The sequence below is a fragment of the Juglans microcarpa x Juglans regia genome, chromosome 2S, assembly GCF_004785595.1.
Source record: "Juglans microcarpa x Juglans regia isolate MS1-56 chromosome 2S, Jm3101_v1.0, whole genome shotgun sequence".
Taxonomy (NCBI): domain Eukaryota; kingdom Viridiplantae; phylum Streptophyta; class Magnoliopsida; order Fagales; family Juglandaceae; genus Juglans; species Juglans microcarpa x Juglans regia.
Window position 1 is genome coordinate 28,632,889 of NC_054597.1, and position 13,316 is coordinate 28,646,204.

Genomic DNA, 13,316 nt, shown 5'->3' on the forward strand with positions numbered 1-13,316 from the left:
GTCACTTTGGGAAACCAATTTAAAAAAACTAACCGCAGGTTTTTTCTTCCTGTCTAAGCCATGTCCCAGTTTCAACGTTCAAACTAAAGACTTCGAAAGCATCGAAAAGAAAATGACAAGAAAGCAAGACAGATATCTTGTATTTGCATAAGAATTCTAGGCCGCTACTTGTGTTGTCCAGTATTTCGGGTCTCCATCGTTTTCCATTTACTGAACAAGGTAGTTTTCGTTTTCTTTTCCATCTTTTATTTTATTTTTTGTTCCATTTGATCCAATATGCGGATTAATATTTCTTTTTTTAATCTTGCTTGAACTCTATTTCTATTTTGTAACTGATGAAGTAATTCTTCTGGATATGCGTTGATTCGTAGTAGTCGATGAAAGTAGGGGGATTTTTTTTTTTTAAGAAGTTTTGGTTTGTTTTGGATTGGTTTACATGATTCAGTTTCTGTGGTGTTCTTTAACCACATACTGTCATTTTCCTCTTGAATTTTCTATGCATATTAAGATTTTGTGATTTGTTTTTGTTGATAAGTAGTTTTCCTTCTATTCTTCCTTGTGAGTATTTATTTATTTGGATGGTCCACTTTGGGATAAGTTGTGTAGATTGTGATGAATTATAAGTCCACTGGCAGCAACCAGATGCCCCAAGGATTTAAGGCAAGGCGGGCTTTACAGTTGTCATTGCTTTTGGGTGTTTGCTTCTGGTTGCTATACCAAATTGAGCACTCAAACAGTAAAGGGAAGGACTATGGTGGAGGTCTACAAAGCAAGCTCAGGGAACAAAATGCTGTTCTTGTTTTGGGTCGGAAAGGGAATGCAGCATGGTCAAGTGATGGAGGTGTGTCCAACTTAGAAGATGTCAATCTTGTGGGAGAAGCTAAAATGAAAGAAGATGGTGGAGGTGGAGATGATGAATTAGATGGAATTTTAGAAGAAAAAATTTCCCAGAAGGAACTGGAGCAACCGAAGATGGTGTCTCTAAATGATTTAAAAAATAATTCTGATGTTGAAGGAGTTTATTCCAAGAAAGGATATGATGATCCATGGGGAAGTAGAGAGCAAGGAGGTGAGAAGAGGCTTGAGATTGATGATGAAAGAGATGGCAAGGACCCAAAAACAGAAGTTAAGCAAATAGGTGGAGAGGATTCAGAAAGACAAGGTAAGGAATCAGAGAAGGTCAAGGAAATTGCTGATGATTCTATCAAACAATACCAAGATGAAGCAGCCATCTTCAATAGACAAGATGAAAAGGATAAATATATTATTGGAAGCAAACAAGAGATTGCAGTGCAGCCTAGCGGATTGGAGAACAATGAAACTGCTGCTAGCAGGAGTGAAATGATGTTGGATGGAGTCCATAGCTTTCATGATGAGAATGGGGTTCCTCAAGATGGTAATGATCTTGTTGAAACCACACTGAGTGATATAAGAGATGATCACGAAATTATTCTGCATCAAGACACTTATAATTCAACTAATTCTAGAATTCAGTGAAGGTACCAGAATAGAAGAGGTTGCATCCCAATAAGAAGTTGGCTTCTGCTTAAGAATCCAAAAAAAATAAAAGGCAGCTAAGAGGACTCGAAAGTCATGTAAGAGCATGCAGTAATCATTTGTCAAACCTCAAGCATCAGCCATGTTTCAGAAAAACAAGATGATAAATTATATACAGAAGATCTTCATTCTTTTTTCTTTTTTTTCTTTTTTTTTTTTTTTTTTTTTGGGGGGGGGGGGGGGGGGGGGGGAACAGATTCTGTGGTTTTTCCTCATGTTAACAAACTCATTTATGACAAATGTTGTATCCACAATACAATTAATTTGAGTTAAGCACGGCTTAACCATAATCCCATTTGCATTATGTTTTTTTATTAGTTGAGGAAAAATAAATAATAAGAAAAAGATCATGCATTAATTAACTCAGAACTGTTACAATTTGAGTGCGTAAATTGTTATAAATTAAATGTTTTGCAAATTGAATACAACTGCACTGAATAGGAAGAACTCCAACTTATAAGACAAAATTTCTTGGCTTTCACTTTGAATTCGTTGCCAAGCTATAGCCAGGAATCTTAGCAAGACTGCTCTGCTTCATAACCTCTCTTACCATCTCAACCTCTTTCCACAAACCTCTGCTGGCATAAATATTTGATAAAACCACATAAACCCCATCATTCCAAGGTTCCAATTCTTGTAAATGCTTAGCCACCCACTCCCCCATTTTCACATTCCCATACTTCTCACAAGCACCCATCAAACACCCCCATATTATTGAATTTGCCTTCATCGGCATCCCCAATATTATTTCTCTGGCCTCCTCAAACAACCCCGCTCTACCAAGCAAATCGACCATGCACCCATAATGTTGTAACTGGGGCATTATCCCATAAGCATTCTTCATCATATGGAAGTAATATTTTCCCTCTTGCACAGCCCCACCATGCACACACGCGCTAAGTACCCCAACAAAAGTCACATGGTTCGGCTTCACTCCAGCCTCTCTCATGCATTGAAAGCAATCTAGTGCTTCATTTACGGGCCCATGCATCGCATAACCCACAATCATGGATGTCCACGATGATACATTTCTTTCTTCCATCCTTGAAAATACTTTATATGCCAAGTCCGTCCGGCCACACTTTCCATACATGTCTATAAGCGAATTTGACAGCAAAATGTCCGGTTTTTCAATGGGCATGGCTTGGAAAGCACATTTATGCAGTTGAAGAGCCAAGTCCAAGTCCCCAAGACTTCCACTAGCCGATATTACACTAAGCATAGTCACATCATCCGGCAGAAACCCACATTTTCTTAGCTCCAGGAACATGCCTATGGCTTCCTTGGCTAGCCCACCTTGAGAAAGACCTCCAATGATTGCATTCCAAGAACCCAACTTTCTATCACGATTTTGCTCAAACACCTTTCTCGCATTTCCGAACTCACCCACCTTCGAATACAGGTTAATGAACCCACTCTCACAGTACTCGTTGGACTCCAACCCGATCCTTATGGCCAGCGAATGAAGCTGTCGACCAAACTCAATGGCAAGAAACTGACACACACATTTTAAGACGATTGGAAGCGTATAGGAATCGGGCAAGAGACCGGCTCGTGACATGGCAACATAGACACACAGCGCTTTATCCGGATCATCTAGCCTAGTGTACGATCTTATAATGTTGTTCCAATGAAAGGGTGCAGGGTACAATTCTAGGAGTTGGGTTCGTACAATCTGTGCATAAACCTGATTCAGTTCCAGCAAGTTTCTGCAATTTGACACTTGGGTCGCAATGATTTTTGCTGGATCATGTATTGAATCCTGAGGTCCCTGATTTGTTGGAGATTGAGCATTGAATTGAGAGTCCAAAGATGAGCTAGGAATTGATGAGAGACTGTGATTGAGATGAGAAAATATGGTCAAGCATTTGGGTGTGTGTGAAAATATAGCAATCCTGTGCAGGAGGTGGTGAATGGGGGGCTCATACGTTATTAGAATCGAGAACAGAGTCATAGGCTGGTCCGCTGGATGGAGTAAAAGGAGATGAGACTCATCAGTAACGAGAGTTCAGCCTACCCGTTATTCAGTAGCCAGGCTTTATTGTACCATGAAACTGGATCTGGAAGTAAGCCCGGCTGTGTGAATTCGTGTTAGGTCATTCGGGTTTGGGTAATCATTCAGTTAATATAAGTCACGGTTTCGATTAGAAATTCATCTCATCTCATCTCATCTCATCTCATCATTATAATTTTTTTAAATTCTCACACAAAATATAATAAATAATTTAACTTTTTTAAATCTCAAAATAATAATAATATTATAGTAATATTTTATTCAACTCATTTAAAACTATCTCAACTCATCTCTGAATCCAAACATACCTAAACTCGATCGATCTGAATAATAGAATTTGGATCATTTGAGTTCATATATATTTTTGTCACTCTTCACAATTGTAGTAACATTTCTAATGGATCTACTTCAATTATACAATTCTTGTGTTTTTATATGAATTGTTTTCTCATTTGCCATGTCACTCATCTGTGGCATCATTGCATCGACAACATTGATAAGCTCCTAAATTAAAACTAAACAGGCACATGGATTCACTTGTGGATGTCAAATATTGGCACGATGTATGTTGTTTATTAATAAAATTATGGGAAATTGTCCTCTTCATTATAAATTTAAAGAAAAATGCTAGAGTTACCTACATTTGGGTCTCGATTAGGTCTTAATAATTTTTTTTACTTAATGATTAAAGAAGTATTTTTTAGTAATGTTGTGATTTTTTAAAATATATATATTTAAGAATATAAAAAAATAAATGAAAAAAAAAATTGTTATTCTCGGGATCGGTATCGTGCTACATTCTTGGTGGATGCAGCACTGCTCAAATTTAAAAGAACAAAAAAAAGTTATATTTTACCTCCAACAAGGACAACCCTCCTAGACGCCCCAATAGAATAGAAAATGGTTGGTTGGAAGTTGGAACATTTACATCTAATTGGCATGATATGTTGGATTATTTCAAATATTCTCTCTAATTTGACTTTGACTTCTTTTGAAATTTTTCTCCAATGTGATTTTTTGTTAGTCCCACGTTAGAAAGACAAGCAAACGTTTAGTGATTTATAAGTGAATGAGTTTTACAATATATAAATTGGAATATAAGAGTAGACGCACAATAGTAATGTCATCCAATGCGAAGCATTGACCGCACAACGATTTTGTGCTTTAGACGCACTTAGCACATCGTCACAAGTGACAAAATTATTTTAATTCAAACGAAATGACATGTTCTTTCATCTTTTTTGAAAATTATTATTAACTGTCAATGACAGTTATTTAACACATTTCTGATATAAACCGTTTTATTTAAATTCAAATGAACAACACAACTGCTGCTACTACATCTGTTCGTTCTAAGATTAGTGTTCAGAATTTGCATTCTGCACACTATATAAATAGTGTTGTATCTTGAGAACAAACTTGCCATATTCTCTTTTGTAGAACTCAATTTCGTGAGTGAGAGACAATATTTATCTAAGAGACAGATCAACAATCGCCTCATTGTTTTGCCATTTTCAATCTCTGTTTGCTATTCGTTTCTAACATGATAGTTATTGGCACAGGCAGGAATGACCGACCAAGCAGCATTTCTTGCCCATGGGCGATGAATCATGAATGCATCATTAGTCACATATCATTTTCGGAACCCAAAGTAGTTATAATTTCCTAGGCAAATTGTAAGTCCTATTAAGAAACTTTGCAGCCGTCTCATCCTTACGGTTACACAAAACTCTTAAAATCGTGTTGGGTTCAGTTGGATCCCATTCACCTGAACATGGAGGCAATGGAAGCTTAGATTTAGCAGAGCCAAATGTCTCGAGATTTAAACGTCTGAACTGCTCGATCAAGCTCTCTGTATCTGTACCAAGTAGAGAAAGAATGGCTTTAACTGTGGTTGAATAATTGTCTATTAAATCACCTGGCAATCCATCCCATTGGACCAAAATAGATCTGTGAGAAAGTTAAAATCCTCCTCTATTATTTCTGAATCTTGTTGACAGAAAGCACGAGAAGGTCCCCCAGCAAGCAGAACCAGTAGGAAACCATCAAAAGAAGCTTTCATTATGTCAGTAATGACACGAGTTCTTATTCTGTCATGCACTGTTAATGAAATTATCTCCAAAAATTGCTCAAGCTCCTGGAGGAAGGGTTCAATCCTAGAAGAAGAGACTTCCCCAACATATAGGGAATCCCAAAGAACATGACTTAGGTCATGGAAGATGATTTTATATGCCATTGCCTCACAGAGTTGTTGCATCCCTTCTGCACAAGCAATTGCTGAAAGGTCAAACCTTTTCATTGTCCCATCTGTAATAATGTCCCCATGAGTGCGTTCAGCATTTTCAATATCCACAAGTATTCTCTTCTCCAAAACTCCCAGCTCAGTTTGTATATGCTGCAAGGTATTTAGACGAACACAGAGCTGGGGTATCCCAAAGGAGTTATCCCTATTGGAAGTTGCAACATGGGATTTCCTCTTCTTTGTTATTTGTGTTTTTTCCTTCTTTTTGGATACACCATGGAACTTTGATCTTGTAGAACATCTAGTCAAAGCAGGCATAATGGGAACGTAAGTATTTCGCATCCCTGCAGAACAAAGAAGAGAAATACAACTTCAAAAGCTAATGCAACAGTATTGAAGATAGAAATATAATTTAAAAAACTAATGCAACAGTATTTTGCAGGCTATGGAATAATACCACAACCAGACTTGGCCTTCAATATATAATGTTGAAGACCTCTGTCGAAACCATTCATCAATTCAGGAAGGAAAATCGGATGCATAGGAATCGGCAGCAGAAAGAATACTTCTAAAGTTGCATCTATGGTCCGTAGAACTTCAACAGCAGAAGGAGCAATTCGCTCTTTGTTGGCTCGTGGATTCCAGACCTAAAGAAAAAAGTCAACAGGTCATGGACATCTAACAGCTATCTTCTAGAAAATGATTAGTAAGTTTTGTGATTGAAGCTTGGAAATCAACTGCCACCCTATAATACATATAAACAAAACAGGGCTACTTAACTCATAGGGGTTCAAACAAGGTGCTGTAACAGATCAGGATTGCAAGTGACTAATAATACAGGTGAAAACAACATTCAAGCAAGACAGAAACTTCTAACTTCAAAGTTCAAAGTTCAAATTTTAAAAGATGATAACCAAAAGATTTTATCCATGGTACATAACTATCGTCTTCAGCTATCCCTCTTCAAAAGCTGAGGCAAAGACTATCAGACTCTACTACTGAATTCCAGTATTAGTAATTAATAGTGCAAGAAAAGTCTAAACCATGACAAAAGAGGCATACCACCAACCCAAATCTCGCCAACACAAAATATATCTGTGCATTGCACAACTCAAATTCTGATATTTTTGCTAGTTCCTTTCATCCTCCCTTTCTTTTTGGTTGGGAAAACCCTAACCTGAGACTTCCCCAACTAAACCCCATCCTTTAACATGCAAGCCAATGCGAAGAAAATTTTTACTAGTTGCCACATATATGGTGTGCCAAAACTCAATGATAAAGTATCAAAAAGCTAGTCTTGTCAACAGCCAGGGCAAATGGAAATGTCTAATCTGCCTCCAGAGTTCGTCCTTCCTTATTTTCTCATCATACACTTCTTCACTCTTGATGAAGTGGGTTTTTTTTGGAGGGGGGTGGATGAAGGGGTACTGGCATCTGATAAAAATTTTTTGTGTATGCATGCAGGCACAGGAATGATACGTAGAGAATGGTGATATCCTTTTGAATCTGATGATGGTACTGATCTATACCAAAAAAAAAAAAAAAAAGAACAGAAGAAGAAGAAGAAGAAGAGAGAGAGAGAGAGAGAATAACTCATTACATCCAATTTGTATATATCATCAATCCATATTGAATTTGCTTCTGTTGAATCAAATTTAGAAAAATACCATCACATCCCAATAACTAGAAAGCCAAGAACCTTCCATCACATACCTCCAGTTGCAGATTCCTATTAGTCCATTCCTCTAGTCTGTCCACTCTTGTCTTTATCCATGACTTTACCATATTGGCTATCACAGCTTCAGCCTCATAAGGAAGCATCTCCCATATAATAGACTTCCCACCATCCTCGCTGTCCACAGCATCTTCAATTACAATCTGCACAAGATCTTTTTCCAATTTGTCAGCAGCTTTCAGCACTTGTATTGCATCTGGTGTCAATTCACTAATACCCGTTATGAATTGCATCAGTTCATTCCCATAGCAAGAATGAAGGGTAGCTATGGCAACACCTGCTGCAAGAGGGTGCCACTTTTTTAGAATTGGACTAAATATCTCTTTCTCATTAAGAGCCAGTTTGCTAGTGTCTTGTGCAAGGATGCAAAGGGCATGAAGAGAACTGTTCTGGTTGTTAGATACATGGTAGCTTGAGTTCACCGCCTTCATTTTCAGCATTAAGACAGATCAATCAGAACCTTGAGTTATATTATTTTCATGGTAAAGCTGAGAAGCAAGCTTGGTAAAATAGACATGAATGTATACAAACATAATCTTGGGAAAAATCAATGGGATTTTGTATACCAAACAGGAACTGGAGGAAAAAGGAAAGTCAGAAAAGGTAAATAGCTCAGAGTTTAAATGTCCAGACTTTACACTATATAGATCCAAATACATGAAAATATACTCCTAACCACAGTCATAAGATTATTCAACCATACAATTTCTACAAAAGAATAAGTAAGCATATCACGAAGATCCTCCATTGCACAGAGACAGATACCAAGGAATGATCAACAAGAAGAATGTCTTGAAAATATCAACTGACTACCTACAGTTGACAAGTAAAAAGATTCTGAGGAATGATCGATTGAAGCTCAAGGGAAGAATTGATTTAACTAAAGGAGATGTTCACAAAAAGTTTTCTTTAAATGAAGAATTTAGTTAGGTATTGTGTCACAAAAAGGTTGGAAATGGTCACAAACTTCTCTACAAGTTAATTACAAGATCTCAACGATGATTCAGTTCTACATCAGAAAGGTGAGATACTCTACAGAAGTCATGTTCTGGAGTCAAACATCTTTGAAGGCTCACCAACTGGCAAGTTTTAATAGTTAGGTCCCTGTCAAAAGCCTAACTCGTACATTTAAGCATAAAAGGGTTGTTAGAATCATATTTATATTTAGCTATGTAATGCTGAAGAAACTTGCCTGAGCAAAAGCAGTGCGAAGTGACGATCTTATATAAGTTTCAACCCTTCCACTGGTGACATTAACTTCTTTACTCTTCCAAGGGTACTCATGAGAGATATCTTCTACCAATATTTTCGCAGATAATAACCCTATAGAAACAACACTTTGCAATGATTCAATATTACCGCTGTGGAAAGTATCATGGTAAGCAAGAAGCCTTTTCTCCGCCCAGCCTAATATCACACTCAATGTAGAGCTCAAAACCTTTGAGGAAACTGGATCCCTAATTTCCTTGGCATCTTTTTCGACTTCCATCAACAGATTATTCGATGCAAACAGAAGTTGATTTTTCACTTGGCCAGTTGCAACATAACGGTGGAATAGAACCCATGAGAAGCAAAGATTATGCAGCATTTGGTTCAATCCGAGGATTACCCAGGTCTTCTTTATGAGGTCTAAAACCTCATCGACCTCTTCAATAACAGATGTTCCTTCGTTAAGATCAAAGCATGCTTCTAAGAGCATTTGGTAGAGCCTGAGGTTCAATGGAAATCCATCTGCCCAGTGGCATGTCTCAGAAGTAGACCCGTCATATGATCTGCAAGCAAGAGTCATAACAACACTTCGCAAGACTTGCACTGACTGTGAGGCCCACGAATAATCCAAGGCCTCACGAATAATCTGCTGGAGCCGTTGCGCTGCAGAGTTTGTCTTCTCCAGCGGCAGACGAGGATGCAGAAGAAGCCCTGCTTCCAGAACCTTTAAATTTCTCCTTTGCCAAGCCTCATATTCTTGCTGACTTGGAAAATCTGAAGACTTGAATTGCTGTAATAGCTCAAGTGGCAAAACCACCGACTCTATCCGTCTTCCAACCTGATTCATGAAATAAAAACCCAAAAAATTACTTTGCCGGATTAAAGGACTCAAGCAACAGAAAACCATGGATTCTAAGGAAATTCTTCTGGTTCAATTAGCTTTAGAAATGGATAGATAATATAAGAACTTTGAATGCCACTAACCAGTAAAGATAATCACCAAGAGTAAATATAAAATTAACAACAGCAACAGACTAAAAAGGTACAAAAATCACAAGGTGATGATGAATAAAACTGTGCCATAATTTTACTTGCGCTCCCAAACAAGTCCTCCCTCAAGTCCCTCAACATTTAAAGTTCTCTTTTTCCATACTATTTTTACAAATAGGGAGAAAAAGTTCACACTTTTTTCCTTGCTTTCATTTCCCTCAACTTTCTCATCTTCCCTTGAAAAACCAAACCACATAACTAATAAATAAGTCAAAATTAATTAATAGATTAATGACCCAAGTTAATACCAGTGAAAAAAGATTAATGACCCAAGTTATAAGTCTTAAAAAAGGCCAAAGTTGGATTTTCCTCCCCACCTGCCCAGCAACGATCTTCAGTATGGCAATCCCAATTCTCGAATCAGTTTGCTCCGAAACCCTCATCTGGACCCTCGTAAACTCCCCAACTGTGACCTGCTTCTTCCCTCGCCCTTGACTCACTGAGTCACCACCGCCACCCCAACCCTTCGAAGTCGATGATGTTTTTGGCCCCAGCGCCCTCATCACCCGGCTAGCCACAAAAGACTTCAGCGACCTTTGCAATGAAGCCCATGCCGGGATCGTCGGAGCACGGTCAGCTTTCTCGGGCTGCGGGGTGCAAGTCAAAGGCAGTGTTACGCTGCTCCGGCACGCCGCGACAAGGATCTCATAAGCAGTTTCTCGGAGCTCGGAGACTGAGAGATTTGTGGTCAGGTCTCCGAATGGATAGGGCAGGTCTTCGATCGAGTATACGGGATGCTGCTGCATAGGGTTCTGGAACTGGTTGTGTCTTTTGGAGGATCCCAACTCTCCGTCTCTGGAAATGTTGGACATTGTTGGCTGCTGATGCTGATCAATGGGGCTCTGGAACTGGCTGTGTCTTTTGGAGGATCCCAACATTCTGTCTCTAAAAATACTGGACGTTGTTTGCTGCTGCTGCATGGGACTCTGGGACAGGTTGTGTCTCTTGCAGGATCCCAATATTCTGTCACAGAAAATTCTGGACGTTGCTGGCTGCTGCTGCATGGGGCTAGGTAACTTACTGTGTCTTTTGGAGGATCCCAATGCTCTGTCTCTGAAAATGTTGGACATTGTTGGTGTGCTCGGTGGATCACTCGTGCATGCGTCTGTGATAGTGTTGCCTTTGTGTTCTGTTCAGACTTTAAAAAAATAAAAATAAAAAAAAAAAAACAAGAAGAAGAAAAGGAGAAGAGAGAGCGTCAGTGTGACAATGTGTGTGAGTGGGGTTGGGTTCTCTCACTCTTGCTTGACTTTTAAGGAAGCCATGATGGTGTGACAAAGGAAGCAGAGGCTAGACAGTGCGAGTTTAGATAAAGGACAGAGTATTTCAATTATTTGTGCTTTCGCATTTGATAAGAAAAAGGTCCGTACTTCTGTGTTTGAGAGAGAGAGTTTAGAAACGAAGGAAAAGTTGGATGGCGGGTAGGAAGATAGATGGCGTGGGAGAAGAAAAGCAGGGGAGAGTTGACTAAAATATAGGAGGTAGAATACATGGTCTGAGACTGAAACGAAAAGAACAAAATGTTGAAGACGGCCATGGACACTGTCTCTCTGCCATTACCCACTGCATGTGTAGAGAGTGAAATGTGGGTGGCACACTGGCACTTGGCTGTTCGGAGTAGCCCAGAAACAAAGAGAAAAAGAAAAGAAAATAATTGTTTATTGGTAATATAAACAGAGCTGGTAATTGTCCTTTTATATGATTGAGATGAGATATTCCATTTCCCACACGAAAAGTTGCTAATCGACACAGAATACATATTATTTATAATAGTTAGATTTGTGTATTTTATTTCGGCATAATGTTACAAGCAAACCTAGCTACGTGACAAACCTTTCAAGGTTTCTTTATTTCTCTGCTTCTGCTTCTTGTCTCTGCAATTTTTATTCGATTACCACAAGCCCATTTGGTCATTATATTTGTTACTTGTTCTCAGAATTTTTTTTTTTTTTTTTTCCCCTCTTTTCTACCTCTTGTGGTTTTAGAAATTGAAAGGGTGGACTAGATGTCAGGTAAGGCGCATGGATTTGCATATTGCTATCCTTCTATATATACCCTAAAGAAGAGGGAAAAAAGAAAAAAAAAACTAGCGGAAGGATTGTTCGGCCACTTTGTTGTGGCTTAAGGTTAACCGCAATCAAATGCGCGTGCGTTAACATTGATCATCTTTAAGTGAGCGGAATTGTTCAACTGCTTTATTATGGCTCAAGGTTAATCTCGATCACATACGCATGAGTTAATCTTGGTCGCCCGTTGGTGATGGAATGTAGGGCTGTACAGAAACCGATGGCACCGGCCGCCACTGACGCGAACCGACCGGCCGTGTCAGGAACCGGCCAGAACCGGTGGAGAACCAGTCAGCGTGCGGTGGAAATTTCAAGAAACCGACGTTCAGCGGTTCGGTCACGGTTTGAAGCTGGACAGGACCGCTGAACCGATCGATATAATAAAATCTTTTTTTTTAATATATTCTTATCGAAACGACGTCATTCTACTTAAGTTTAAGTGAAACAGTGTCGTTTTAGTTAATAAGTATTATAACAGATGCTGGAAACAATGCCATTTGACATTAAATCAAACGGCGTCGTTTTATTAAGGACGTAAAAAAAAATAATAAGTTTGAAACGACACCGTTCCACTTAAACTTAAGTGGAACGGTGTCGTTTCAATAAGAGTTTTCTTCTTCTTCTTCTTCTTCTTCCCGAATCCCCTTCTTTTCTAATTTGCTTATGTAACTCTCTCTCTCCTCTGTAACTCTCTCTCTCAATCTCTCTCATTATTCTCTTAGTAGAATCGTTAAAAACTGACTCCGACCGCCTCGATCGGTGTCCTCCTCCCCATCGACCCGTTACGGTCGGCGCCTCCATTTTTCCAGACATCAGTCGATATCGATTTTGCTCAAAACCGTGCCAACGACGTCAGTTTTCATCCCCAATAGAATGTATCCAGTATCTAAGGTTTTAGGCGTCTATTAGGAGTCATTAAGAGTTTTGATTTTAATTGAATTAAAAGTACTAATTTGGGTGCACAAAATTTGGATAAGCAACTAGACCCAAATTATGACACATGTTGTAATGGCCTGCAAGGCTTGCTAGCTGGTTCATGAATCAGATCCTAGCCTTCAATGGGTGCCGTTTTCAGCCGCTGTAATTAGTTATAGTTTTTTTTTTTCACATCTTCTTTCAACTCATCTTATTTAATTATTATAATTTTTTAAAATTTTTATAAAAATTAAAATAAATAATTTAATTTTTTCAAATTTTAAAATAAAAATAATATTAAAAAAATATTCTAATATTATTTTATATAATTTTTTAATTTTAATGTCAACTCATATGTGCGAAGCCGTCAATCGACATTTGGCTCCAAGTATGAGGAGGCACAGATTGTTAGGCGTAGACTTATTAAAACATTAGTGTGTCCAATAGCTGTAGGACAAGCAGGAAAATGTCAAATAAACAGGAGGAAAATGTCCAATGGCTGTACATATATATATATATATATATCAT

At 38.4% G+C, this 13,316-nt stretch overlaps 3 protein-coding genes across 4 annotated transcripts; 1 reads left to right on the forward strand and 2 right to left on the reverse strand.

Moving 5' to 3' along the window:
* LOC121251931 lies at positions 1–1,672 on the forward strand. Of its 2 annotated transcripts, none has more exons than XM_041151345.1 (2): positions 1–219; positions 599–1,672. In XM_041151345.1, exon 2 carries the CDS (start codon positions 613–615, stop codon positions 1,495–1,497), a length of 885 nt encoding a protein of 294 aa, XP_041007279.1. In that variant the 5' UTR covers positions 1–219; positions 599–612; the 3' UTR covers positions 1,498–1,672. The 2 variants fall into 2 exon arrangements, with proteins under 2 accessions (XP_041007279.1, XP_041007278.1); XM_041151344.1 differs by having other exon boundaries at positions 607–1,672.
* Positions 1,673–1,736: 64 nt separating this feature from the next.
* LOC121251930 (pentatricopeptide repeat-containing protein At1g77170, mitochondrial) lies at positions 1,737–3,559 on the reverse strand. The gene has a single exon (XM_041151343.1). It carries the CDS (start codon positions 3,509–3,511, stop codon positions 2,036–2,038), a length of 1,476 nt encoding a protein of 491 aa, XP_041007277.1. The 5' UTR covers positions 3,512–3,559; the 3' UTR covers positions 1,737–2,035.
* Positions 3,560–5,207: 1,648 nt separating this feature from the next.
* On the reverse strand, positions 5,208–11,232 carry LOC121251929 (protein unc-13 homolog). The gene is given in 6 exon segments (XM_041151342.1): positions 5,208–5,504; positions 5,507–6,157; positions 6,271–6,460; positions 7,527–7,973; positions 8,741–9,595; positions 10,125–11,232. Coding segments are annotated over 6 exon segments (3,174 nt in total). The 5' UTR covers positions 10,878–11,232; the 3' UTR covers positions 5,208–5,226.
* Positions 11,233–13,316: the final 2,084 nt, after the last annotated feature.